The sequence below is a fragment of the Lynx canadensis genome, chromosome E2 (assembly GCF_007474595.2).
Source record: "Lynx canadensis isolate LIC74 chromosome E2, mLynCan4.pri.v2, whole genome shotgun sequence".
Taxonomy (NCBI): Eukaryota; Metazoa; Chordata; class Mammalia; order Carnivora; family Felidae; genus Lynx; species Lynx canadensis.
Window position 1 is genome coordinate 55,989,951 of NC_044317.1, and position 24,886 is coordinate 56,014,836.

The 24,886-nt window shown below is 40.7% G+C and overlaps 2 protein-coding genes across 2 annotated transcripts; both read right to left on the reverse strand.

Annotated features, from left to right (window-relative positions):
- Positions 1-410: 410 nt before the first annotated feature.
- LOC115503223 (zinc finger protein 677-like) lies at positions 411-16,158 on the reverse strand. Its single transcript, XM_030299300.1, has 4 exons — positions 16,072-16,158; positions 13,386-13,447; positions 7,635-7,788; positions 411-3,451 (listed from the first exon to the last, which is right to left on the reverse strand). The coding sequence occupies exons 2-4, from the start codon at positions 13,398-13,400 to the stop codon at positions 1,467-1,469; spliced, it is 2,154 nt and encodes a 717-aa protein (XP_030155160.1). The 5' UTR covers positions 13,401-13,447; positions 16,072-16,158; the 3' UTR covers positions 411-1,466.
- Positions 16,159-21,419: 5,261 nt separating this feature from the next.
- LOC115503033 (protein FRG2-like-1) lies at positions 21,420-23,083 on the reverse strand. Its single transcript, XM_030298991.1, has 4 exons — positions 22,903-23,083; positions 22,554-22,628; positions 22,251-22,331; positions 21,420-21,985 (listed from the first exon to the last, which is right to left on the reverse strand). Exons 1-4 carry the CDS (start codon positions 23,081-23,083, stop codon positions 21,420-21,422), a joined length of 903 nt encoding a protein of 300 aa, XP_030154851.1.
- Between the last annotated feature and the right edge of the window lie 1,803 nt (positions 23,084-24,886).

Here is a 24,886-nt window from a genome sequence, read left to right on the forward strand (position 1 = left end):
CAAGAGGAAAGCCCAACATAGAGGTTGATCCCATGACCCTGAGCAGAAATTGAGGCAGATACTAAACATACTGATCCACCTATGTGCCCCTACTTTGGTTCTTTTGATTTAAATGTCCTCTAGAACTTTCTCTTCAGTTTCCAAAATTAAGACTAATTTTTACTCATCCATGATATATAATAGCTATTACGTTTCAAAAGAGGGAGAGACCATCATTCCCCCTCCATTTTCTCTAACATAGATACCATCCTTAATAACCCCTCATTCCCACATGAAAATATCATTGTCTCAATGTCTCAGTCTAGTGTTTCACGATCACATATTTGATAGCATAACCCTTTCATATAGTTATCAACCAAGGCTCTCAATCATACCAACAAATCCAGAGAAGGGGCTGTGACCACAGAAAACATGGTAATTTACATAATAGCTTTTAGATTTATTCCTGGTCACTCCTTATGCTCCAAAATATATACTATTCTAGACCTTAAAACCAGCATCCTAGTTTTTCCAGGGTATATAGGTATGACTAAGCCCCACCTAATAAAAGAGGTTCCTTTCATACTTTCTCTGAGACCACCACGATGGTTGACAAATGAAACACATGTAATGAAAGTATAACATCAGTGGATTCCAAACTTATTGTAAGTTATCAGTAATAATGTAGCATCAAGAAACCTTAAATAACTGAGTGAAAAAACATCATAGAGGTTCCTGGCTGGCTCAGTTGGAAAAGCATGACTCTTGCTCTCAGGGTTGTGACTTTGAGCCCCACGTTGGGTGTAGAGAGGTAAATAAAATCTTTACAAAATATCTAAACAGAAGATGATTAGGTCTTTCCACAGATCTACTTGTTCCATTGACATACATTATCTCATGAGTTTTAAATAATTTTTGTTTTCTGTGGAATTTAATACCTAAGAATAGTTAATCCTCAAAACAGACCTAGTTCTCTCTAGTGTGAATTCTTTAATTGCAATCTACTGAGAGAACTGGCTTAAAGAAATTATCGCCTTCATTACATGTGTAATGTTTCTGTCCAGGATAAATTCTTAGGTGCTTCCTGAGGTAAAGACCTTGACATATTTGTATGGCTTCCATGTTATGTGAATGCTTTCAAGACCACAAAGCAGAGTTGTACATTTTTTTTATAACTGCAAGTCAGTACCTCTTAATCCCATTCATCTATTTTACCCCCCTCCCCAATTTATACATTTTTTAAACCTGATCACACTCATTACATTTGTAAGAATTCTCTGGTAAAATTTATGTTCCACAAGGTGTAACAAGCTTTGGATAAGCCTTGCCATACATTTCTTCAGTGTGCTTCCTTTCAGAGATTTGTATTCTGATATCAGGTGAAGTGTGAACCCTGGTTACTAGCTTTCCCAAATATGTTAGTTTCATATGGTTCCTCTCCGTGATGGAATCTCTGATGTTAAGTAAGTGTTGAATACTTGCTCATATTATTTGCAAGGTTTCTTTCTCCTACGAGTTCTTTGATGATCTCCAAAGCTTGAGCTTTGAATAAAAGCACTGCAACACATATTAGGTTTATACTGTTTCTTTTCATTATGTATTTTCTGATGCCTGGTAAGTTTTGCAAATTGGGTAAAAGCTTTGTCACACTCATTACACTTATAAGGTTTCTCCCCGGTATGGATTTTCTTATGCTGAGTAAGATGTGAACGCTCCGTAAATGCTTTGCCACATTCAATACATTTGTATGGTTTCTCTCCAGTATGAGTTCTCTCATGACCCCAAAGGTGTGAACGTTTGATAAAAGCCTTATCACATTTATTACATCTATAAGGTTTTTCTCCTGTATGAATTCTCTGATGTTCCATAAGGCTTGAACTTTGGATAAAAGCCCTGCCACACACATTACATTTGTGTGGTTTCTCTCCAGTGTGTATTTTCTGATGCCTAGTAAGGTTTGCAAATTGGGTAAACGCTTTGCCACACTCATTACATTTATAAGGTTTCTCTCCAGTATGGATTTTTCTATGCTGAGTAAGATTTGAGCGCTCAGCAAAGGCTTTGCCACACTCACTACATTTGTAAGGTTTCTCTCCAGTATGAGTTCGTTCATGACCCCAGAGGTGTGAACGTCTGATAAAAGCTTTATCACATTTATTACATTTATACGGTTTTTCTCCTGTATGAATCCTCTGATGTTCTACAAGGCTAGAACTCTGGATAAAAGCCTTGCCACATACATCACATTTGTGTGGCTTCTCTCCAGGATGTGTATTCTGATGTCTAATGAGGTGAGAGCACTGTTTAAAAGCTTTGCCACACTCATTACATTTGTAAGGTTTCTCTCCAGTATGGATTTTTTTATGTTGAGTAAGGCTTGAACGCTCAGCAAAGGCTTTGCTGCATTCATTACATTTGTAAGGTTTCTCCCCAGTATGAATTCTCTCATGACTCCAAAGGTGTGAACGTTGGATAAAAGCCTTACCACATTCATTACATTTGTAAGGTTTCTCCCCAGTATGCATTCTCTGATGATTTGCAAGGTTTGAATTTTGACTACAGACCTTGCCACATATGTTACATTTATATGGTTTCTCTCCTGTATGGATTCTTTGATGCCTAGTGAGGTTCGAACATTGGTTAAACGCTTTGCCACACTCATCACATTTATAAGGTTTCTCTCCAGTATGGATTTTCTTATGTTGAGTAAGATGTGAGTGCTCCGTAAAGGCTTTGCCACAGTCATTACATTTATAAGGTCTCTGTCCAGAATGAATTCTTTCATGACTCATGAGGTTTGAGCTTTTGCTAAAAACCTTCCCACATTCATTACATTTGTAAGATTTTCCTCTAGTGTGTGCTTTCCTGTCTTGTGCAGGTAACAAACGATATTTAAAAATCTTCCTAGACTTATTCCAAATGTTTTGGGTCCTGGGAGGACTTCTTTCAAGTGGTGAGACTGAGGAACCATTGCTGACAGACTTCTCAGTTGGATTACATTCATACATTTTCTCCTCACTGTGAAATCTCTGGAGTTCAGCCAGGTGTGCCTGTAAACTTAATCCAATTCTATTTTCCAAGCAGTCTATGTACTGGTTTCCAGCACCACTTCTATTATTGTCCATTTTTAATACATTCCTTACAAATGGCTCATAATCCATGAAATACAGGTATGTATTATTTCTTACAGAAGCACACTGCTTTTGAGGAAGAGTGACTGAGGGCTGATTAAGTTTTTGATCTTTTCTCCATGTGACATTTTTGTTATGGGTCAAAGGCACTTCTTTGTAATTTCTTGCATCATCTCCCCAGTGATTTTCAAACTCATGCCTATTTTCCCAGACTTCCTTGAGATCAAAATCCTTGATGTCATGACTTTCATTTCTCTCCAATATCACTAAGTGGTAAAATTCTCCTTTATTAATGTCCTGTATTGGTGATAATTCCTTGATTGTAAATCCGGCAGAACTCCCTATCAAATAGAATTGGAAGGTAAATATTTTATACTAAATTCCATAATTAACACCAAAATATTATTTTATAATGAATACAGGAAGTTTCTCAAGCATAGACTTCAAACACTATTGTTATTTACAATGTTTTTAAGTTTTCTTTCTATAAATGTGGGGACAGTGCTTGTACTTGCCCATCTATGGGAATATGATTGTGTTTATAAGTTTAAAGCCTGATGTTAGAAAAAGGAGCTGATTTAGCAACAGGCATAATAGTGACTCATTCTGTAAGAACTTATACTACGGGTATGAAGTAACAGTAGAAAACATTCAACAGGGAGACAGTATGGTATTATAAGAAGACTGTAGGCTTACATCTATTTCAGTATTTGCTCTAAAAATTATCAAACTAAATATCCCACGAATTCCTTTTCCAGGTATATAATCAAAAGAATTATATAATAGATACATGTTCCAGGAGACATGTACAAGAATTTTTTTTTTTAAGTTTATTCACTTAGAGAGCGAGAGCAAGCTTGTGAATATGGGAGGGGCAGGAAGAGAGAGAATATCAAGCAGTCTTCACACTGTAAGCACACTGCACAATGCCAGACTCGAATTCAGGAACTGTGAGATCATGACCTCAGACAAAATCCAGAGTCAAGACGCTTAACTGACTGAGACACACAAGCTCACAAAAATAATGTATCATTATTTAAAAACCTATGACAAATCAAGTTAATGATATCCCTCTGACTAAAGCAGTAACTTAAAAAAATACGTTCTCAAGATATCAAAAACACTCAGTTTAAAGAATGCCATAGGGGCGGCCTGGGTGGCTCAATCGTTCGAAGGTCCGACTTTGACTCATGTCATGATTGCATGGTTTTTAGTTTTGAAACCCATATCGGGCTCTGTGCTGACAGCTCTGAGACTGGAGCCTACCTCGGATTCTCTCACTCTCTCTCTGTCCCTACCCAAATCATGCTCTCTCTCAAAAATGTTTTTTAAAAAAAGTCATAAATTTAACTGAGGTAAATATGTAACAATGAGTTATCACTACACATTTAGGTGAATGGCCAAAATCCAGAACACTAACACAAATACTAGTGAGAATGTGGACCAATAAGAATTCTCATTCATTGCTGGTGGGAACGCAAAATGGTGCACTAGTCTGGAAGACAGTTTGCACGTTCTTACAAAACTAAACATACTCTCAAATGTGATGTAGCAACTGCGCTCCTTGGTATTTACACAAATAAGTTGAAATTTATGTCCACATAAAAACCTACACATGAAACAGAGAAATCCTAAAATATGTATGGAACCTCAAAGACCCTGCAAAGTGAAAGCATCTTGAGAAAGAAGAACAAAGCTGGAGGCATCACATTCCCTGATTTCAACACCCTGATTACAAATCTGTGGTAATTAAAACAGTGTGGTATTAGCATAAATCTAATAGACACATAGATCACCAAAACAAAATAGAGCCCAGAAATAAACTCACACAGATGGTCACTTAATTTACAACAAAGGAGAAAAGACTATACAATGGGGAAAGCACAATCTCTTTAATAGATGGTTTGGGAAAACTGGACAGCCACAGGCAAAAGAGTGAAACTGGACCACTGTCTGACATCATACACGATAATTAACTCACAATGCATTAAAGACTTAAACTTAAGACCTTAAACCATAAAATTCCTATAAGATAGGGGTATAGGAAGAGCTCCTTGACACAGATCCCGGGAATGATGGTTTTGTTTTTGTTTTTTTGACTGTTGACACCAAAAGATAAATCAACAAAACCAAAAGTAAGTGGGACTACATCAAACTAAAAAGTGTCTGCACAGCAAAAGAACACCTTTTCAACAAAATACAAAGGGAACCTACTGAATAGGAGAAAATATTAGCAAATCATGTATCTGATAATGGACTGGTAATCTAAAATATTACCCAAAAATGCTCAAATAACCCAATTTAAGAAATGGGCAGAAGATCTGAATAGACATTTTCCAAAGACCTAGAGATGGCCAACAGGACCATGAAAAGATGCTCAACATCATTCATCATCAAGGAAATGCAAATCAAAATCACAATCAGGTTTCACTTCACACCTCTTAGAATGTCAATTATCAAAAAGACAAGAAATAAACAAGTGTTGGTGATGGGTGGAGAATTTGTGCACTATTGGTTGGAGCCAAAATTGGTGTGACCACACACTACTGTGTGATCCACTAATTCTACTTCTGAGTAGTTATCTGAAGAAATCAAAATACTAACTCAAAAAGATAGAAACATTCTAATGTTCACTGCAGCACTATTTACAATAGCTGAGATACAGACACAATCTAAATGTCCATTGATGGGTAAATAAAGATGTGTGTATATGACACATTATCCAGCCATAAAAAAGAGTAGAATCTTGCCATTTGTGACAAAAGGGACGGACCTTGAGGAAACTGTACCAAGTAGAATGAGTACAAGACCAAGACAGTATGATTTCTCTTATATGTGGAATCTTAAAAAAACAATACAACCCCTCTTAGATAGAGAGAGCATATTTGTGGTTACTAGAGGCAGGAAGTTGAGGGGATGGTGGCACAAATGGGTGAAGGGATCAAAAGGGTGCAGAGATTACTTAAAAACAAAACAAAAATTGCTGCTGCGTCGAGTTCTTAAACAACTCCCCCTCCTGCAGGAAAAAAAAAATATATATATATATATATATACATACATATATATGTATCAATATGGTACTTTCTGTATACTAAGAATACAATAAACGTCTATGGAATAATACAGGTTTTTTCAATAGAAAAGCTAACTAGAGATATCAGTTAAGCTGTGCTATATGTAAATTACATCTAATTTTGGCATTTCACTTTTTGGAATTATCCACATCACGACTTCCTCCCTAATTAATGCAAAAGCACCAGACCTCAAGAAGCCAGGATGGCCCAGGAAAGAAAGAGATAAACTTTAGCTCTACTTTATTAGACATTGATTACATTTTGTTTGTCTCCTTAGAAGTTCTCCCAAGGATACAAAATGGAAATGGAAAGTGAATAGGTCCTGGGGTCTGCACTACAGAGGCCTCAGCTTTGACCTGTATGGAATGAGAACCAAGAGAGATCAGGGAAAAGACTCCTCAGGGACAGCCATCCCAGTCCCTCGGAAAGCTCAGAACCAGTATGGTCAGAGAGGCCAGGTAACTGTGTTATAGGTTCTAAAAGTTGGAGTTTAACCTTGTACATATTTGATTTACTCATCTGAATAACAGAATGAGAAGTGTGTAGGGGGTGGCAGGGGATTTCCTTTGAAAGCTCCTAAGAAATAAACTTTTATTTTCCCACAGATCCTTCCCAAACAATGTTTACTGGAGCTGCTTACTCTGTGCCCATCTGAGCTCTGACTTGTGCTCACATCCCAACACATTCCCACCTGTCTGGATTTTCCCATATATTCAGTTCACTTTCCACAGTCCTGGGATCTTTCCTTTCTTTCAAAATGGAGATGATATTCAGCTCAAGAAGAGATTCCCATTTATAAAGAAAAACAGAACATGATCTGCTTTGCTCTTCAAGAATACATTCCCAGCTCTTTGTTCGCAAAGAAAAAACGACATTCATTTTATGTGGGTGTAAAACGTATTTCGAAAATTAATCAGCTAACTGCCAGAATGCTTAAGGATTATTGTAGGAATGCAGAGATCTGGTTCTTTTCCAAGAACGACTTACCAAAAGCACAAGGGTAAGACCACAGAATCAGATATTTATGAAAATTGACTATAAGGTTTCCTTTTTTCCCCCAACTTTAAATAACTTCTCTCTGAGCCTTATCTTTAAAGATGTCAATGAGAGTTGACTTTACTAAGAATTTAAGGGTTTTTAAATCCTATTTCCCAAACTCCCAGATTTTAAATTCTAGTTGGTTAACATATAGTATAATATTGGTTTCAGTAGTAATTAGTGATTCATCACTTACATATAACATCCAGTGCCTGTCATCACCTCCCAACTAAACATGCAGGAATGCAGAACTTCTGAAGAAAACGAAGTTAGAATCCATTTGCACATTATGAAGGTCTTTCCATTCTCAAACAAAACAGCTGCAATCACTCCCTTAAGAACGGAATTTGAAACTCCTATGATCAAAACAGTGGCTCTCAGTAGAAAATGCAAAGACATAAAAAGTAATTACCGACTTCTGGAGGGAAGTTATCCTCACCCAGGGAGACCAGGTTCCTGTAGTTCTCCAACATCACATCCCTGTACAAGACCCTCTGAGCAGGGTCCAGGCATTCCCACTCCTCCTGAGAGAACTCTATGGCTACATCCCTGAATGTCAACCGTCCCTGAAAAGAAAAGACACTTCACCAAGTGGACAGGGAAAGTGTTCTTATTTGACACAAAATTAGAGAAGCAGAGATGTGTAAAGGCCGACTAGGCTGGAGTGAGTGTTCCCTTTCCGTGTAAAATAATTTTGATGAGCTACAGTTAACATAAAATTAGCCATTTTAAAGTACCATTCAGTGGCATTTAGTGCATTCACAATGTTGCACAAACATCACCTCTGTCTAGACTGAAAACATTTTCATCATCCCCAAAGGAAAGCCTTTACCCATTCACAGGTGCTTCCTATTGCCCAGTCCCTGGCAACCACTAATGCTTTGTCTCTATGGATTTACTGATTTTGGACTTTTCATGTGAATGGAATGGTATCAAAAATGTCACCTTTTGCATCTGCCTTCTTTCACTTAGAATAATGTTTGGGGTTCATCCATGATATAGTATGTATCAGTGGTACATTTCCTTTCTTCTGGCTGCAGAGTATTCCACTGCAGGACTAGACCATATTCACTCAACTACTGATGGGCATTTCGTTGTTATCAACTTTGGCTTAGTATTAGTAAGTGCTATGAACTTTCGAGTACAAGGTAAGTGCTTAGATATTGTTTTCGATTCTTTTGGTTATATAAATACCTAGAAGTGTAATTACTGGGTCACGTGGTTTAATTTTGTTAAGAATCTGCACACTCTTTTCCACAGCAGCTACTTTCTAACACGGTGTGTCATGATTCTAATTTCTCCACCTCTTTACAGACACTTTTTTTTTGTTGTTGTTTACATAGTCATCCTAGTGGGTGTGAAATGATATCTCATTGTGGTTTTTGATATGCATTTACTAATGACTCCTTTCACTGAACATCTCTTCATGTGCTTATTTCCTTTGTGTATCTTCTATGGAGAAATGGCTATTAAAATCCTTTGACCATTTTTTAAGTTGGGTTCTTTGTATTTTGGTTGTTGATTTGTATATGTTCTTCATATATTGTACATGTTAATGTATAATGAAATGTATAAGGTATACGTTCTTATATTCTAGGTTCTAGACCCTTAGTAGATATGTGATTGGCAAATTATCTCCTCCCATTAAGTAAACCAATTCATTTATGTGATAATGTCCTTCAATGCACAGACATGATTAATTATGATGATGACCAATTTATCTACTTTGTCTTTTTCTCTTTTGCTTTTGGGGTCATGTGTAAACATCCACTGCCAACCCTAAGGTACTAAGATTTACCCCTATGTTTTCACTTAAGACTTTTATAGTTTTAGCTCTTACATTTAATCGTTAATTCTGAATTGATTTCCTTATATGGCACAAGGTAGTTTCAATTTCATTCTCACACAACTAGTTGTACGATTTATAAGACTATTCTTTTTCCACTGTTTTTGACACACTTGTAAAAAAGCAATGGATTATAGACGTATGGGTTTATTTGTGGACACTCAGTTCTATCGCTTTGATCAATATTTCTAGCCTATGATGCAATTATACTTTTGATTACTCCAAGTTATTGTAGAAGGTTTGATGTCGGGAATTGTAGGTCCTCAAATTTTGTTCTTTCTCATGTTTATTTTGGTTATGTGGCATCCTTACCAATTCAATATGAGTTTTAGAATCAGGATTCCCATTTGGGCAAAAAACACTGCTGGGATTTTGCTGAGGACTGTATTACTTTATACTGCTCTGGGGAGGACTCACATTTTACAGTCTTCCAATCCACAAACACTGGATATCTTGACATTTAAGTTTTCTTTAATTTTTCTCAGCAACTTTTTGGTTTTCACTGTATATAAATCTTCCATTTCCTCGGTTAAACTTATTCATTTCCTTGCTCTTGTAAATGGAATTGTTTACTTACTTTCCATTTGTTGATTGCTACTGTACAGAAGAAATACAACTAAATTTGAGTGTTGATATTGTATTTTGTAACTTCAATGAATTCATTCTAAGTCTAAGGATTCTTTATTCTAAGTGGAAGATCCTGTATACTATGAATAAAGATAGTTCGATTTCTTTTCCAATTTGACATACTGTATTTATTTTTCTTCTGTGTTTTCTCTGGCTAGAACTTCCAGTAGTGTTGACATGTGGTGGCAAAATGAGTCACACTTGTTCTTGATATTAAGGGGAAGTTTTCAGCTTTTCATTGAGTATGAAGTTAGCCATGGAATTTTAATAATACACTTTTTCAGACTGAGCAAGTTCCTTTCTACTCCTAATTTAGTTTTTGTTGGATGCAGTGTTCTGTATGTGTCTGCGGAGCCTAGTGGTTTACAGCATTGCTCACTCTTTTCTTATTGATGTCTGGTTGTTCTATGCATTATTTTAAAAAAGGGAGCATTGAGGTCTCAACTACTATAGAACCATCTCCTCAATGGTTGCTTCAAAAATTTGGGGGCTTTGCTTCCATGTACATATTGCTTATACTTGTTTTATCTTCCTGATGGATCAGCACTTGTTTCAGTATAGGTCCTTCCACATCGTGATAACAATTTTACAACTTAAACTCTATTTGGGCTGATATCTGTATAATTACCCAGCTAGGTTTCATTACTATCTGCATGGAATATCTTTTCCATCTTTCCACTTTCAACCTATTTGTGTACCTAAAGTAAGCCTTGGAGCACCTGGGTGGCTCAGTCGCTTAAGCATATGACTCTCGATTTCAGTTCAGGTCATGATCTCACAGTTCATGAGTTCAATCCCTGCATTGGTTCTGTGCTGACAGTGTGAAGACTGCTTAAGATTCTCTCTCTCCTTGTCTCAGCCACTCCCTCACTCAACCTCTCTCTCAAAATAAAAATAAAGACTTTAAAAAGTGAACCTTTTATAGACATAGAGTGAATCATTTTTAAAACTCAATTCCTTTGTCTTTTATTAAAGAGTTTAATCTATGCATATTTTAAATTACAACTGGTAAGAAATACTTCTGACATCTGCTGTTTGTATGTCTATTTTCTTTCATAATTCCTCCTTTCTTTTGGTGTCTATGTGTGTGCGTAACATTTTGATTGCCCTTTGTATTTATTTTTGTCTATTTTCAAGTTATTTTTTGAGTGGGATATCCTGGGAACTACAGTTTACAGTTTAGTTGATATTAACTTAGCTTTAATAGCATACAACAACTGCTGCTATACAGTCTCCCTTTATGTTACTGTCAAAACTACTTTATAACAAACGAACAGATGTTTCACTCACTCAAAGTCAGGTTTGCTTATTGTTTTACACATTTGTCTTTTAAGACACATAGGAAAAAATGACTTAGAAAACAAATATATAATACTGGCTTTTGTATTTACTTACATAGTTACCTTTACTAGTGTTCTTTATTACTAGTGATGTACCACTAATTACTACCCATTTCAGCCTGAAGAACTCCATTTGGTATTTCACGTAGGCTGAGTCTGTAAGTGTGAACTCCACCTGCTTTTGTTCATGTAGGAGGCTCTTAATTACGCTATCAATTTTAAAGCATAGTTTGCCTGATAACGAATTCCTCATAGATTTTTTTTTAATCTTTCAAATTTTAAATACGTCATGAGAATGCTTCCTGGCCTCCACAGTTTCTGATGAGAAACAGGCCATTAAACGTATTCAGAATCCCTGTATGCGAGTTTTTCTGTCTTGCTGCTTTCCACGTTCTCTTTTTTGTCTTATAAAATTTGACTGATTATGTGACTGCCAGGGATCTCCATGCACCTGTCAGAGCTGAAGTTCATTGAGTTTTTTGAATATGTAGGTTGTTTTTGATACAATTAGGTTTCAGGTCTTATTTCTTCAAATATTCTTTCTGTACCTTTTTTCTCTGTCCTTTTCTTCTGGGACTCCTATTATATGTATATAAGTATTCTTGATAGTATCATAAAGGTTTCTTAGTCTCTGGTCATTTTTCTTCTTTTTTTCCCTTTTATTCAGCTTTTTTCCCCCTTTCTTCTGCTTGATAATTTCAGTTAATCGATGTTTAGGTTCACTGATTATTCTGATTGCCCATCTGCTAATGAACCCTCTAGTGAATTTCTAATTTTGGTGTTTATACTCTTTCAACTCTAGAATTTCTATTCCTTCCCTTTACTATAATTTGTCTCTTTACTGATATTTTCTATTTGTTGAAACACTGTTTCCCTACTTCTTAGTTCTCTTCCATGTTTTCCTTTAGCTGAGGATGTTCAAGACAGTTGATTTAAAATCTTTATTTAGTAAGTGGAACATCTCTGTCTCCTCAGAAAGACCATCATTAATCTGGTAATCATGCTTAAGGTGCAGAATCATAAGATATCTTTAGAAGTCTGTAGTGAAGTCGGCCTGCTCAGAAGCAGCAACCATGGATTCTTGTAACAGTAAGAAATTGTAAAGACTCACATATCTCACTTACAGAATGTTCCAATGAGGATCTAAAAAAAGGAGTTATCTGTATGTTTACTAACATGAAAAACAACATCCAAACATAACATATGTAAACATTTCAAATTTGCAGAAAATGTGATAAAACATTTACAGAAAAATATTTTCTAAAATCACATTATAATATATAAATGCATTTTTTAGAAGATCTGCACTAAAGAGAACACCACTTCCTGATGAAGACAATCATTGATGGTGGAAGATATGACAGCAAAGGAGGTATTTTACTTCTTAGTTTCCAGAATACATACCTGTGTGGAAATGAACCACAAAAATACATATTCTAGGGGAGGTTTAATAGAAAAATATAAAAATAACAATATTTAACAATAATTTATAAATGAAAATTGAGCATCAGCCTCTCTGATGACAGAAGTTCTGCTCCTATGTCTGGTTAAGTTATAAACATTTTTATCTAAAAGATGTATGGTGTAAGAGTTCCTAAAGGTACTCTTTTGAGATGGTCTTTTGAGACGGATGTGCTATAAATAATTCAAGGAACACTTAGTGTTAGAGAAATAGGTGATTCTACACTTTAAAACTAATTATGTTGTATGGAAACCAATTTGACAATAAACTTCATGTATTAAAAAAATAATAAAAAACAAACACAAAAAAATAAAACGAATTATGTTAATTAAATAAAACACCCTCTCTATTCCTTATTCCTACTTTTGAACTTCCCATTCTATTCCAAAATATTAATGTTTGTAGTCAGAAGCACACTGATTCCCTTGTTTAACGTCAAACGGCATTATGAATTGGACAAGCAAACTTCCCCCATTAGTTGTCTTATTTTTCAGGGTTTCTCAGGTACTTGTGCATGCTAACACATTACTTACATAATAGTAATCTCTTCAATTCTGGTTTATATGAGCTGAAGGGCATCCAGAAGGGGTCTGTGAAGAATCCTTACTGCCCAACCTCATGGACACCACAGAGCCTACTCCCCATCTCCAGTTCCTGCCTGCGGAGAAATCCCTCACAGGATGACCACCTAAAAGGAGCGTCTTCCCAAGTGCCATGTCACTGGGTCACAGTGAGATGGAATCTACATGGAGATGAGAGGAAATAGGGAGAAGGCCGTGGGTGTCAGTAAATAATTCAGGCAGGATACTATGGAGACAGAGAAGATTAATGAGTCCAAAGTGTGACATTTTAGGAAAAAGAACAATCAGTGAAAAATATGACTTTTACCTGGAAAAGAGCCATTCCTCCTTTTTTCCCTCTTCTGGTCTTCTTTCTCAGGTAAGGTTATACTGTGTGGCAAAAGGTATGTTGTTTAATGTTTGGAATCAACATAACCCCTTCCTCTGCCACAATACATAGAGAGAACCTCACTGTGGGAGAAAGAGTTCTTTGCTGCCCATTGCAACAGGAGGGATGCAGGGACAATAAAGTCTTATATGGAGTCCAACAGGTGCATTTTTCACCCATTCCTTCAGAAAGCCCTCCCCGCTGCTGAAACCAACACACTCCACAGTCTACGTTATCCCGGCACTTGACCAAAAGGAATTGCTTCATTCAAGTTCTTGGCTCCCTCCCTAGCAGCCAGCATCCAAGGAATGGTTGATGCAGGATACAGAAGCCTGTCCATGCCATCAATTTGGAATAATTCTTAAGGGTCACCCCAGCTCCAGAGCTCCCTGGTAGCCATACTGAGAATCTAGATCTTTGTCTTGATGGTGATGGGAAGCCTGTAAGAGGGTTTAATGTCAAAAGATGACATGATCAAATGTTTAAGATTTAGCCAGGATACACAGAGAGGATGGAGCTGACAGAGGCATATCCCTGTCTCTAAGACTATGCTCCTGCCTCTTTCTTAGTGGTTTTCATTATTTTTGGAACTAGACCACACTGTAAACTCTAATGATAACTGCACACCCTCTCCTAGAAAATGGCCAAAGACAAACACACACCCAATTCTGAAAATCATTTCAGGGATCTTATTAGCCCAGGTTCAGAATTCTTGGCCTATCATCTCACGTTACAGGTGGGTGCACTCCAAAGGGGAGTAATTTGACCAAGTTAGCCTTAAGAAATCTGAGTAGAGGGGCGCCTGGGTGGCGCAGTCGGTTAAGCGTCCGACTTCAGCCAGGTCACGATCTCGTGGTCCGTGAGTTCGAGCCCCGCGTCGGGCTCTGGGCTGATGGCTCAGAGCCTGGAGCCTGTTTCCGATTCTGTGTCTCCCTCTCTCTCTGTCCCTCCCCCATTCATGCTCTGTCTCTCTCTGTCCCAAAAATAAATAAACGTTGAAAAAAAATTTTTTTTTAAATAAAAAAAATAAAAAAATAAAAAAGAAATCTTTTTTTTTAGAGTAGAGTGAGCAGAACTGTGTGTAAGTAAATTCTGAAAAGGTGGTCTGGACAGGTTTAAGTACAAAGGGCTTATCCTAATTCCAGATTACTGTTCATATTCCGAACAAGGGAAGCTTCTCTTTCATGGGTTTAAACCAAACCCAAGCATTTAATTCATCTTTTCCAGAAAACCTATATGAAATTACAAATAGTTACTAGTCCTGGAAAACATTAAAAGGGTCACCTGTGGGGATGAGCTCTGAGCAATCTCTGTATTATGAACAGATGAGCACTGCTGGAACAAAGTTCCATATCAATCCAGACCACCCTTCAACATCTGTACAGAGAAGGCAGAGGGGACTTGAGGGGAACATCTATTTAGCTGGAGATTTCGGCTCAGCATTTGGTAATTTAAAGATAACTTAGGGGAGAAGAGAACTGTTGAATATTAAATTAACTGGCTAAACTAGGTTTTGAGTGTTAAGAGATTATCAACATCCTTAACGGATGTGTAATGAAATACTATAAAGTTCTTTTACAGACATCCAGAATACTTCCAATATATGATAGGTTAGAAAGTAAAACTCATAATCTGAACAATAAAATTAAGAGGTAAAATAATTTGGAAATTAAAAAGATAGCCAATGGATTCTGAGATTAAAGATAAAACAAGTGTGGGGATAACATCAAGTTTAAAAAGAATGCCATGAGCCACAGAAAAAAGGGGGACAGAAACAGTACTGTTAATAATGGCCGCTGTAAAAAGCACCATGTGGTTACAGAAAGTCTTCCCCATTGACTGACTGGGCTAGACCTCTGCCCTCTAGATGAGTAGGGGTTGCAAATGGAATTATCTTCCGATGCAATACTTAGTGCAGTTGCCTCAAACACCAGGTTTCACAACTCTCATTTTCTTCTGCACAACTGAAAAAATTTACCAAATTTTAGATTAACAAGATCATAGAGCCACAAATCAGTACTTCACAACTTACTATCTTCTGTACTCACTAGCGTTTGGGTCCCGTGCTTTGAGATCACTACATGTTTTGTTCTCTGAATAAGTCTCTCTGTGTCCTTGTTTCTCTTCTGTCCTTTAGTCCATTTCCGTTTCCCTCCCTCACTATTCCTCTTCCAAAAGTTTCACCCTACTCTGTGGCAGCCTTTGTTTGAATCCCCACCGTTCTTTCTCCCCACGCTTTCCGATGACCCTCTAACTCCGCAGATTCCTGCGTCTTCCCCTGCCATCTCTGTCCCCACTATGCCCTCCCTGAGGCGGGGCGAAGGGCCTGCATCCACCTTCCTAGTGACGACTGTGCCGGACGCGGTTGAGGGGAGGGGGGAGTTTCGGGAGTCAGAGAAAGGTTCTGAGCAGGAAGGCGACTGGCAAGGCGACTGGGGTCTGCAAGGGCCAGAGGCAGAAAGGCTTGGCCCGAACCTGCCTCAGAGTGATTTTAACCAGAAACGACGCGGACACCCGGGACCCGCACCGAGCGACTGGGATCGAAACGTTTTACGGTAACGCCGCGAAGGCGAAAGGGACGAACTCCCAGCGAGAGGGGTGAGAGGGTTCAAGGATTCTACCTTACCAGGCGATCCCCGAAATCTGGATGTGGAGGCGGGGACTAAGAACGCCTCCAGGGCAAGATCCAGAAAAATGGAGACTCACTCCCGCCAGCTCGATCGTTGCTCCGCGGGATCCGCTTCCGGGTCTGCAGAAAGGCGCGCATGCGCGTGCGTCGAGACGAACGGGCGGGACGATCTCGGGGTGGGGCCGAAGCTGTCTAGGAAGAGGCGGGTGCTGGCGGGGGTCTGGGCGAGCCGGGTCTCGCCTCCGGCACCGTCCTTCGCCTGGCATTTGGTCCTCTGTCCTGCAGACCGGCGGTTTCGGGTTCCGCTTTTGGATTCATTCCAATCTCGCTGGTGTCGTTCGCATCCAGCCTGGGTACAACGTTAGGGAAGGGTGGGCCGCTTCTGTTGGGAGTGGTGGTATTTGACAAGTTGATCTCAGTACCCTGGGAAACATTTGTAGCCAGCGGTGGAGACGCGCTCCGGCTAGTGAGGCGGAGCTGTGCGGGAACCTGTGACCTGGGGTCTTTGAGGGGCGACTGAGACTTGGACAGGGACAGCTCCTTGTTTAATGCAGCAAAAGCCGGGGTGGTCAGTGTCGGTGATGGACGCTACATTGCGAAATGCAAAACTTCTGTGGACAATGTGCAGTTTGGTACTAACTCCCCATCAGAGCTTTGCACTGAATTGTCACTTCTGCTCCCCGTTTGCTGGACTGCCTTCCCTGGCGTTCACCGCTGGGCCCTGGGCTGTGGGGGGTGGAGGGCGGCTTGTTGTTTTAAAGGAACAACATTTCTGCCTATGTGGTGGTCATCAATTTTCTCTCTTTGATATTCGAATCTACACCTCTCGAGATGATTATAAATCCAAACGCCTTTCAGAACTACCAGATTGCACCTGTATATTGATTAAGCTCCTTAGTTGCCAAATGTCATTGCAATTGCAATTTTTAAAAAACTTTGTTCTCAGTTACTTTGGAAGGCTATTTTATGCTTGAAAATTAGATTTTAAGAAAAGTTTACTCAGGGAGAAAGAAGCAAGTCTTACGAAGAATTTAACCTTGTTTTAATTTTTTACCCTATAGACTTCCCTTTTGTTTGACCTTTATCTTGCTGAGGGATTTAAAGAAAAGACCATTCATGGTCATTTTGATAGGAATTACCATTTCCCAAATACCAAGCGTTAATGATGTGTCCCCATTTAGTTTTTGCTGGTTATTAACTTTTCTTGTGCACTTTGGCATACTTCTCAATTTTTGACTTCACTGACCTAATAGTCTGTTAATAAAAAAACATCTCAGGGGCGCCTGGGTGGCTCAGTCGGTTAAGCATCCGACTTCGGCTCAGGTCACGATCTCACGGTCCGTGAGTTCGAGCCCCACGTCGGGCTCTGTGCTGACAGCTCAGAGCCCGGAGCCCGTTTCAGATTCTGTGTCTCCCTCTCTCTCTGCCCCTCCTCCATTCATGCTCTGTCTCTCTCTGTCTCACAAACAAATAAACATTAAAAAAAAAAAATTAAAAAAAAAAATCTCAGAAGGATAACCATACCCATTTTGGTTGTTTTTTTTGTTTTTGTTTTTTTTTTTTTTTAGAGTTTTTGTGCCTATTCTTCTTTGTTCATTATTCTGTTAGATTTTTGCAGTAACATTGTTAATTCGAAAAACTAACTGATGGTATCTGTATCATCATCCAATTAAATTTATAAATTAGCTTAAGGAAAATTGACCTTTTATAATATTTAGTTTTTCCACTCAAGAACATGATGTAAATTTACATTCATTTATTTCTACTTTCGTATATGTCAGGAATATTTTATTTTTTCCTACATATTGGCTTTACACATTTTTGTTAGGTTCATACCTGGTGGGTTTATTTCATTTTATTTTTTTAAAGCTATTTATTTCATGAGCCCTCTTTCATTTTTCTTTGTATATCAATAGTATATCCTATTAGCTTACTGAATTATTTTTCATACTGATTTTACTTGCATATCTACAACCAACTCTGTGCACATACTGATGTCCCTGACTCTGATCCCATACTTCAGGGTTCATCTTAGCATTTCCCCCTTGCTTTTCTGTCCCTATCTGTATTTACCAAGTACTGTGGCATCTTATGCCTTTGAAGAGTTTTGCATCTGTTTCTCCATTCTCCCATGCTCTCTGCACACTAACTATACCCTCTCCCTCTGGCCTCATTTGGACCCTGCTCCAACACACCTGCAACCTTCCAACTTTGCCCTGTTTGCCTGCACCTGCAGTGGCAATGCTCCCAGCACTTTAAGATGTAGCACGTGGTAAATATCAACTTTGGGGTTGTTGCAGGGATGGAAGAAGTTAGAAAGGTGGAAAGTGCCCCCCGCTTTCAGGCATCCAAGGTCAGGAGATTCCTGTATTCTTCCAACATGGGAGCATATCGTCGAGACACACATGTGCATGGAGACAGTTTGAATGTAATTACATACACGGGACTGGGAATGTAGGAATATGGGTGAGTGTGTAAATGTGAGCGTGTGCTTGTATTTGATGAGCGTGTGCATGAGTGTGAGTTTGCTATGGAGTGTATGTGAGTGTGTAAATGTGTATGGCCGTGCATTTGAGTGTATGTTGTGCATATGCATGTGTGTTTGCCTCTATGTGTAACGTTTCGGTATTTGTATTTGTGAACTAAGGGTTGTCCACCATTATGGTTCTAGTGTCTGACTTGGATATGGGGAGTATTTGATTGTGTGTTTGTGGGTAGGGAAAACAAAGGATTAATTTGAACTCTTGTTTCTTAATAATAAAGTTAATCAGAGCTGATGACTGAAAAATCAGCAAAACTACAGGTGTGGAAAGATGTGGTAACCACCCAATGCTATTTAAGAGTATTGGGGAACCTGGGTGACTCAGTTGGTTAAGCATCCAACTCTGGATTTGGACTCAGGTCATGATCTCACAGTTCGTGAGATTGAGTTCCATGTCAGGCTCTGGGCCGACAGCCCAGAGCCTGCTTGGGATTCTCTCTCTCTCTTTCTCTCTGCCCCTTCCCTACTTGTGTGCTTGTTCTCTCTCTTTCTCTCTCTCAGGTTAAATTTAAATTTTTAAAAATTAATTTAAATGAATATTGGCTTAACTGAGAGTTAAAGGAATTATTGAATTTAGCATTTCACCTTCTGATCCTGGTGCTTTTATTTGTGAGGGTCTCAGAAACTTCTCCCTTTTTGTAGATACTGTTCTGTTTAGACTTCCTGTTAACACTAGGGAGATCGATATTGGTAAAGCATATCTTCGTACCAAATTTCCGCATCATGTACAGTTCCAAATATACTGGCACTGAGTTGTGCAAATAATCCAGTGATCCCTGATGTAAATTATTGTTGGCATGTTCTTCTCTTTGATTGTAACTCTGAAAATCCTTTTCAGGTACTTTCATTTCGTTTCTATGTTTATAACTTATATGATAGGTCACCTTAGTGGTCTTAGTGCCCTCCTTCATGCCCGTCACCCAAAACCCATTCCCCCCACACACCCCTTCTCCAGCAACCCTCAGTTTGTTCTTTGTACTTAAGAGTCCCTTATGGTTTGCCTCCCTCTTGGTTTTTATCTTAATTTCCCTTCCTTTCCCCTATGTTCGTCTGTTGAGTTTCTCAAATTCCACATATGAGTGAAATCATATGTTTGTTTTTCTCTGATTTACGTTGCTTGGCATAATACACTCTAGTTCCATCCACATTGTTACAAACGGGAAGATTTCATTCTTCTTGATTGCTGAGTAGTACCCCATTGCATATATATACCACTTCTTTATCCTTCATCAGTCAATGGACATTTGGGCTCTTTCCATAATTTGGCTATTGTCCATAGCACTGCTCTAAACATTGGGGAGCATGTCCACTTGCCCCACTTTTAATGGATTTTTAAGTGTACAAATACATTGATGACTATATGTGCGATGTTGTACAGATCTCTGGAGCTCTTGCTTAACTACAAGTTTACCCTCATCTTTTTTTCTTTTTCAGAGTTTTCTTGCATATTTTTATTTGTATTTTCAGCTGTAGGGATTTTTTTTTTGTAATAACATGCTTAGATTCATAAGGAACTGGTGGTATCTGTTTCAGAAACAATTAAATTTATAAATTAGCTTAGGGACAATTGATGTTTGATAATATGAAGTTTTCTATCTAAGAACAATGATGTGATTTTATATTTGTTTATGTCTACTTTCATATGTTTCTGAAATCTTACATGGCTTCTCATATACACTTGATACATTTTTATTGGATTTATTCCAGGTGTTCTGTTTTTTATTTTATTTTGTTGTATTTTATTATTTTAAAATTTATTTTTCATCCTTTGGTAATTGCACCTCCAATCCCCAAATGTAACTTGCCAATTGTAATTTTTTGTACACATGCAGGCACTTGTTTTGTATAATTTGAAGCCAGGGCATGGGTTCAAACTGATTTATATTATAATTGAATTGCCCCATTCAGTGGGATAATTAACTGCTATCCCCGTCCTACAATAAGAGCTGCTAGGTGTAGGAAAGTCAAGGTGGAAATGCAGTAGAGGTGAAAAGAAAACAGCCTCCTTCCTAACCCTCCCTTGCCATAAAACAAACTCCATCTAGATAAATATGAAATTATCTAAGACCTACAATCCATGAGCAGCATTTTTATTTTATCCCTGTTATGTAGAAATTAGGAACCAAAGGACAAGACAATACGGAAAAAGGTTTATTTTGCTTACATAAAATTCTGCACATTTATAGATGAAAGACTACATGATCCCAGTGTAAAATACAAATTGGAAAGTACATAAAATATATATAATATGACAGCATCTATCTTAAATATCCTCTCATAAATAGGATAACTTGAAATCTGCAAAATAGAAGAAAACTTAAAATTTGGCATATGAGCCAGCTGTGAGAATAAGCACATACGGTCAATAACACTAATGTATCTTGAACCAGGTTTCATATAAAGTAACTGAAAAGCGAAGGACAAACCGACATGGTGACTTCACCAAACTGAACCGTACAACCATCCCTCCACACAGATGCTCCCCCAGGCCTGTGGCTTCAGTCCTCCAAGACTGGAGGCAGGGGACCCAAGACTTAGCGCCTTTTCGGATCAAGGGGAGGAGAGAAGTATGTTTACTTGGCGAGACGTTGGCAACAACAGAGGAATTACACCCCGATACCTGTTCTCATCATGAAATAATGCTCGGCCGTCCTAAGACCCTCAAAACACACTACAGTGCCTAACACGAAATCGGACACGAGCTCGTCAGCTCCGCACTCGGTGTTTGCAGTGCCTTTGCTCCGAGCGCCCCAAGTCTGACACGCGCGGTACCCGCAGTGTGGGCGGTAGCAGGGCCTTGGTCTCACCCCGGGGGCTGCGCGCGCAGCTCTGCGGCAGCGCGGGTGCCTGACACAGCGCGGGCGGCCTCGCTCCCGACCCGCGGAGGGGAGGCCCCGTGTCCGTCGCGGGGGGAGCCCCGGGCTTCTCCTGTATCCCCAGCTGGAGCCCGGGGGCCCGGCGGCGGGGCTGGGACGAGCCAGCTCTCTGCAGGGAACACGTAGGCCGCCTGGTTGGCCATGGTGTAGACGGTCTGCAAGGCCGCGCACAGAGGCGCCCAGAGCCGCCCGAGCTCCGTGCGCTGCTCCCAGGTCAGCGGGGAACGCTCCCGCTGCTCCCACGCCCCGGCCACGTCCTGACGGACGGCCTCAGACAGGGCGCGCACGGCGGTCACCAGCCTCTTCCGAAGTGGGGGCGGCCGGTCTCCCGGGGACCTGCACCTGCTCCGCCGGCCGCGCCCGGCGCCCCGCGCCCCGCGTCTCCTGCGCTGGGCACCCGCGGTCTCCTCGCTCTCGCTGTCCTGGCCCGAGTCCGGCGTCGTCCGTTTCCTCTTTCCCGGAGTCACACTGCGCTCACCTGCTGGAGAGGCCCCTGCGGAGGCAGCACGTGGCCGAGCGCCCCGCCAGCTGGATTCCCGGGGACCCCACCCCCTCGGGTGAACCCCGCCGGCCTCCTAAGCCTTCCTGCCCCGGCTCTGGGACGAGGCGAGGCCAGGCCCGGCACGGGTCCCCCAGAGCTCCCTGGATTCCAGGGCCTCCTCACCCGATTCAGCCCCTCAACAACCCTCTGTGCCCACGCCCCGCGTGCTTGACCTGCCTTCCTCTCCGCGCTCCTCCGCCCCAAAGCAAGATCCTACCTGCTGCTGGGGGGCAGGTGCTGTCGCTGGAAGTGACTTTCCTCTTGCCGGAGCCCTCCCAACTGGAGCAGCCTTCCGATTCTGTGGACAAGGCCAGAGGTTTTGTGACCGCCTCGGGCCGACACCCTCGCGGCCCTAATCCGTCCTGCACACGCGAGGACCGGGGCTGGCAGCCAAGGCCAGGTTCCCAGCTCTTCCTAGAGCCCAGGATGTGCGAGGGTGCCACCGAGCTCCAGTTCCCTGACCGGGGAGACTGAGCCGCCCCACGTCCTGTGCCCCCTCCGCAGCAAAACCAGCTCTCACCTGATCCGGAAATGCAGCTGTCCCTTTTGGGCTCACTTTCCCTGGGATCCTCCTCCTCTGTCTTGGGCTCTGACCCTGGGGGAAAAGAGGCCGTTTGCGCGAGTGGCCTCTCTCGAGGCCCGCAGAACCCTCTAGTCCATCCCAGACCCCGATTTGTGGACGGTTCTCTCAGCAGAGGGTGTTCAGCCAGGGTCCGAGGTGAACCCGAGCAAGTTGGTCCCTGGGGATCAATGCCCCGTTTCTCAAAGCCTCCCTGGAGCTGGGTGATGTTCCCTACCACCGATTTCCGAATACAACCCTGACCCCTACCCCCCTTCCAGCCCCCACACACAAACCACCCGACTCCTACCTCGCCTTTGGGTGCGGCTCTCTCTCAACGGCGACAGTAACGTCTCCTCTTTCCCTTCCAGTGCTTTCTCCTCCACATCTGAGCCGCTTTCTGGGAACGAGTTCTGGTGGCAGGGCGGCCGGTCAGCGGGGTGTCGCACGGATGAGCTGCGGGGCTCTGAGCCTTCAGTTCCAGAGTCCATCTGGAAGCCCCCGGGGACGGCCTTCACCCTGCACTGCCAGGTCTCCCAAGTGCAGACCGCCCGCTGGCACCTGCCTTTTATAGGCGCCCTCGCAGGGCGTGGCTCGCTCCTATTGGCTGGAAAAATTCCACCTTCCTGCCGCTCGGGAACCTGGGCTCTCGCGAGAGATGGAACGTGGCCGCTTGTGCTTCCTGTGGGGGGCCCCCGCTCAACCAAGGGGAGCCTTTTGCAGGGGCCTGTGGTGGTGACAAAAAGCGGGACAACAAAGCCAGGGGACAGAGGGACTGGAAGGCTGGGGACCCCTCCCTGTCTTACCTCTGGTCCAACTCCCACCCACGACTAGTTAAGACCCTGCTGGATTCGTGTTCCTTCTTCCCAGGAGTACAGGGATTAGGTAGGTTTATCAGAAAGATTTCTTCCCTATCGTTGGAAACATGTATTGTCAGTATTCTTCTCACTGATAATTTCGTTCTGAGTAAGTCACAAGAAAATCGGACTTAAAAAAAATGTCCACCAGACCCCTCTGATGCAAAGGGCATATTTCTCTCCTGTGTTTCCATTCTTGGCCAAAGAGAGCGGAAACTCTGCCTGGACCTTTAAGGACTGGATGTCACTGTAGGAACATCAACAAGTCAATCTTACCTATAAGTACATCTGACAAATACCACATGTTTATATAAAAGTGAAACCAGCAATGAACTAAAAATAATTCACGGTGAAGACAGTTCGCCAATATTGATTTATTTCCATTAAAGGTGTTTAAGCCTTTTTAATAGTTTATTTATTGAGAGAGAGAGAGAATGCACGTGCAAGTGGGGGGAGGGGCAGAGCGAATCCGAAGCAGGCTCCTCACTCACAGTAGTGCTCAGCACCATGTGGGTCTTCAACCCACCAACCCTGAGATCAAGACCTGAGCTTCACTGACTGAGCCACTCAAGTGCCCTCATTAAAGGTTTTAATATGGAAATGTCAAGCATTCACACAATTAAAGAAAATAAAGTGAATCTATTTTTTAAGGCCACCTCAAAATGTGTCCGTGTTTTGCCATTCTTGTATCATCCACTGAAAACTTCGCGTTTGGAATGGGGGTTCGGTGGGAAATGGAGCTGGAATCTTGAGTGCAAATCGTGGAATTCAGGATTTCTGTAATCAACCAGTGGCGAGCCATAAAATTCATCTCTAATAAATAACTACTCAAGGATATAAAGATGAAAAGACTCCCAGTCTATTACAACACAAATTTATTTTTTACTTAATTTTTTTTATTTTGAAGATTTTATTTTTAAGTAATCTCTGCACCCAAGCTGGGGCTTGAACTCGCAATTCTGAGTACAAGAGTCACATGGTTTACTGATTGAGCCAACCAGGCTCCCCTATTTTTTAATTTCTTAACGTCGTCTAATATCCAGTTCATATTCACATTCTCTGAAATTACTCAAACAAATCTTTTAATTGTTTTTTTTTGAACCAGGATCTAAATAAAGTTCCTACATTACTAATACTTATTATATCACTAAACTAGTACATTTTGTCTGAAATATAATTTAAGACCAGTTACAAAATGGAAGCACATACTTCCAAGTCCCATCATTCAGAGAGAAATATATCCAGGAACTATAAAAAGTAATGTCTACCCATTAAAAGGAAAGAAAGACAATCCACAGTGAATTGAAAAAGGAATTAAAAAAAAACCAAACAGCTCATGCGTTAGTAAGCCTGTGATGAACATGATATTATGTTACATACAGCATTGCTGACAATAAAACAAATGGAAATATACAACATCACCAGCTCACATGCATA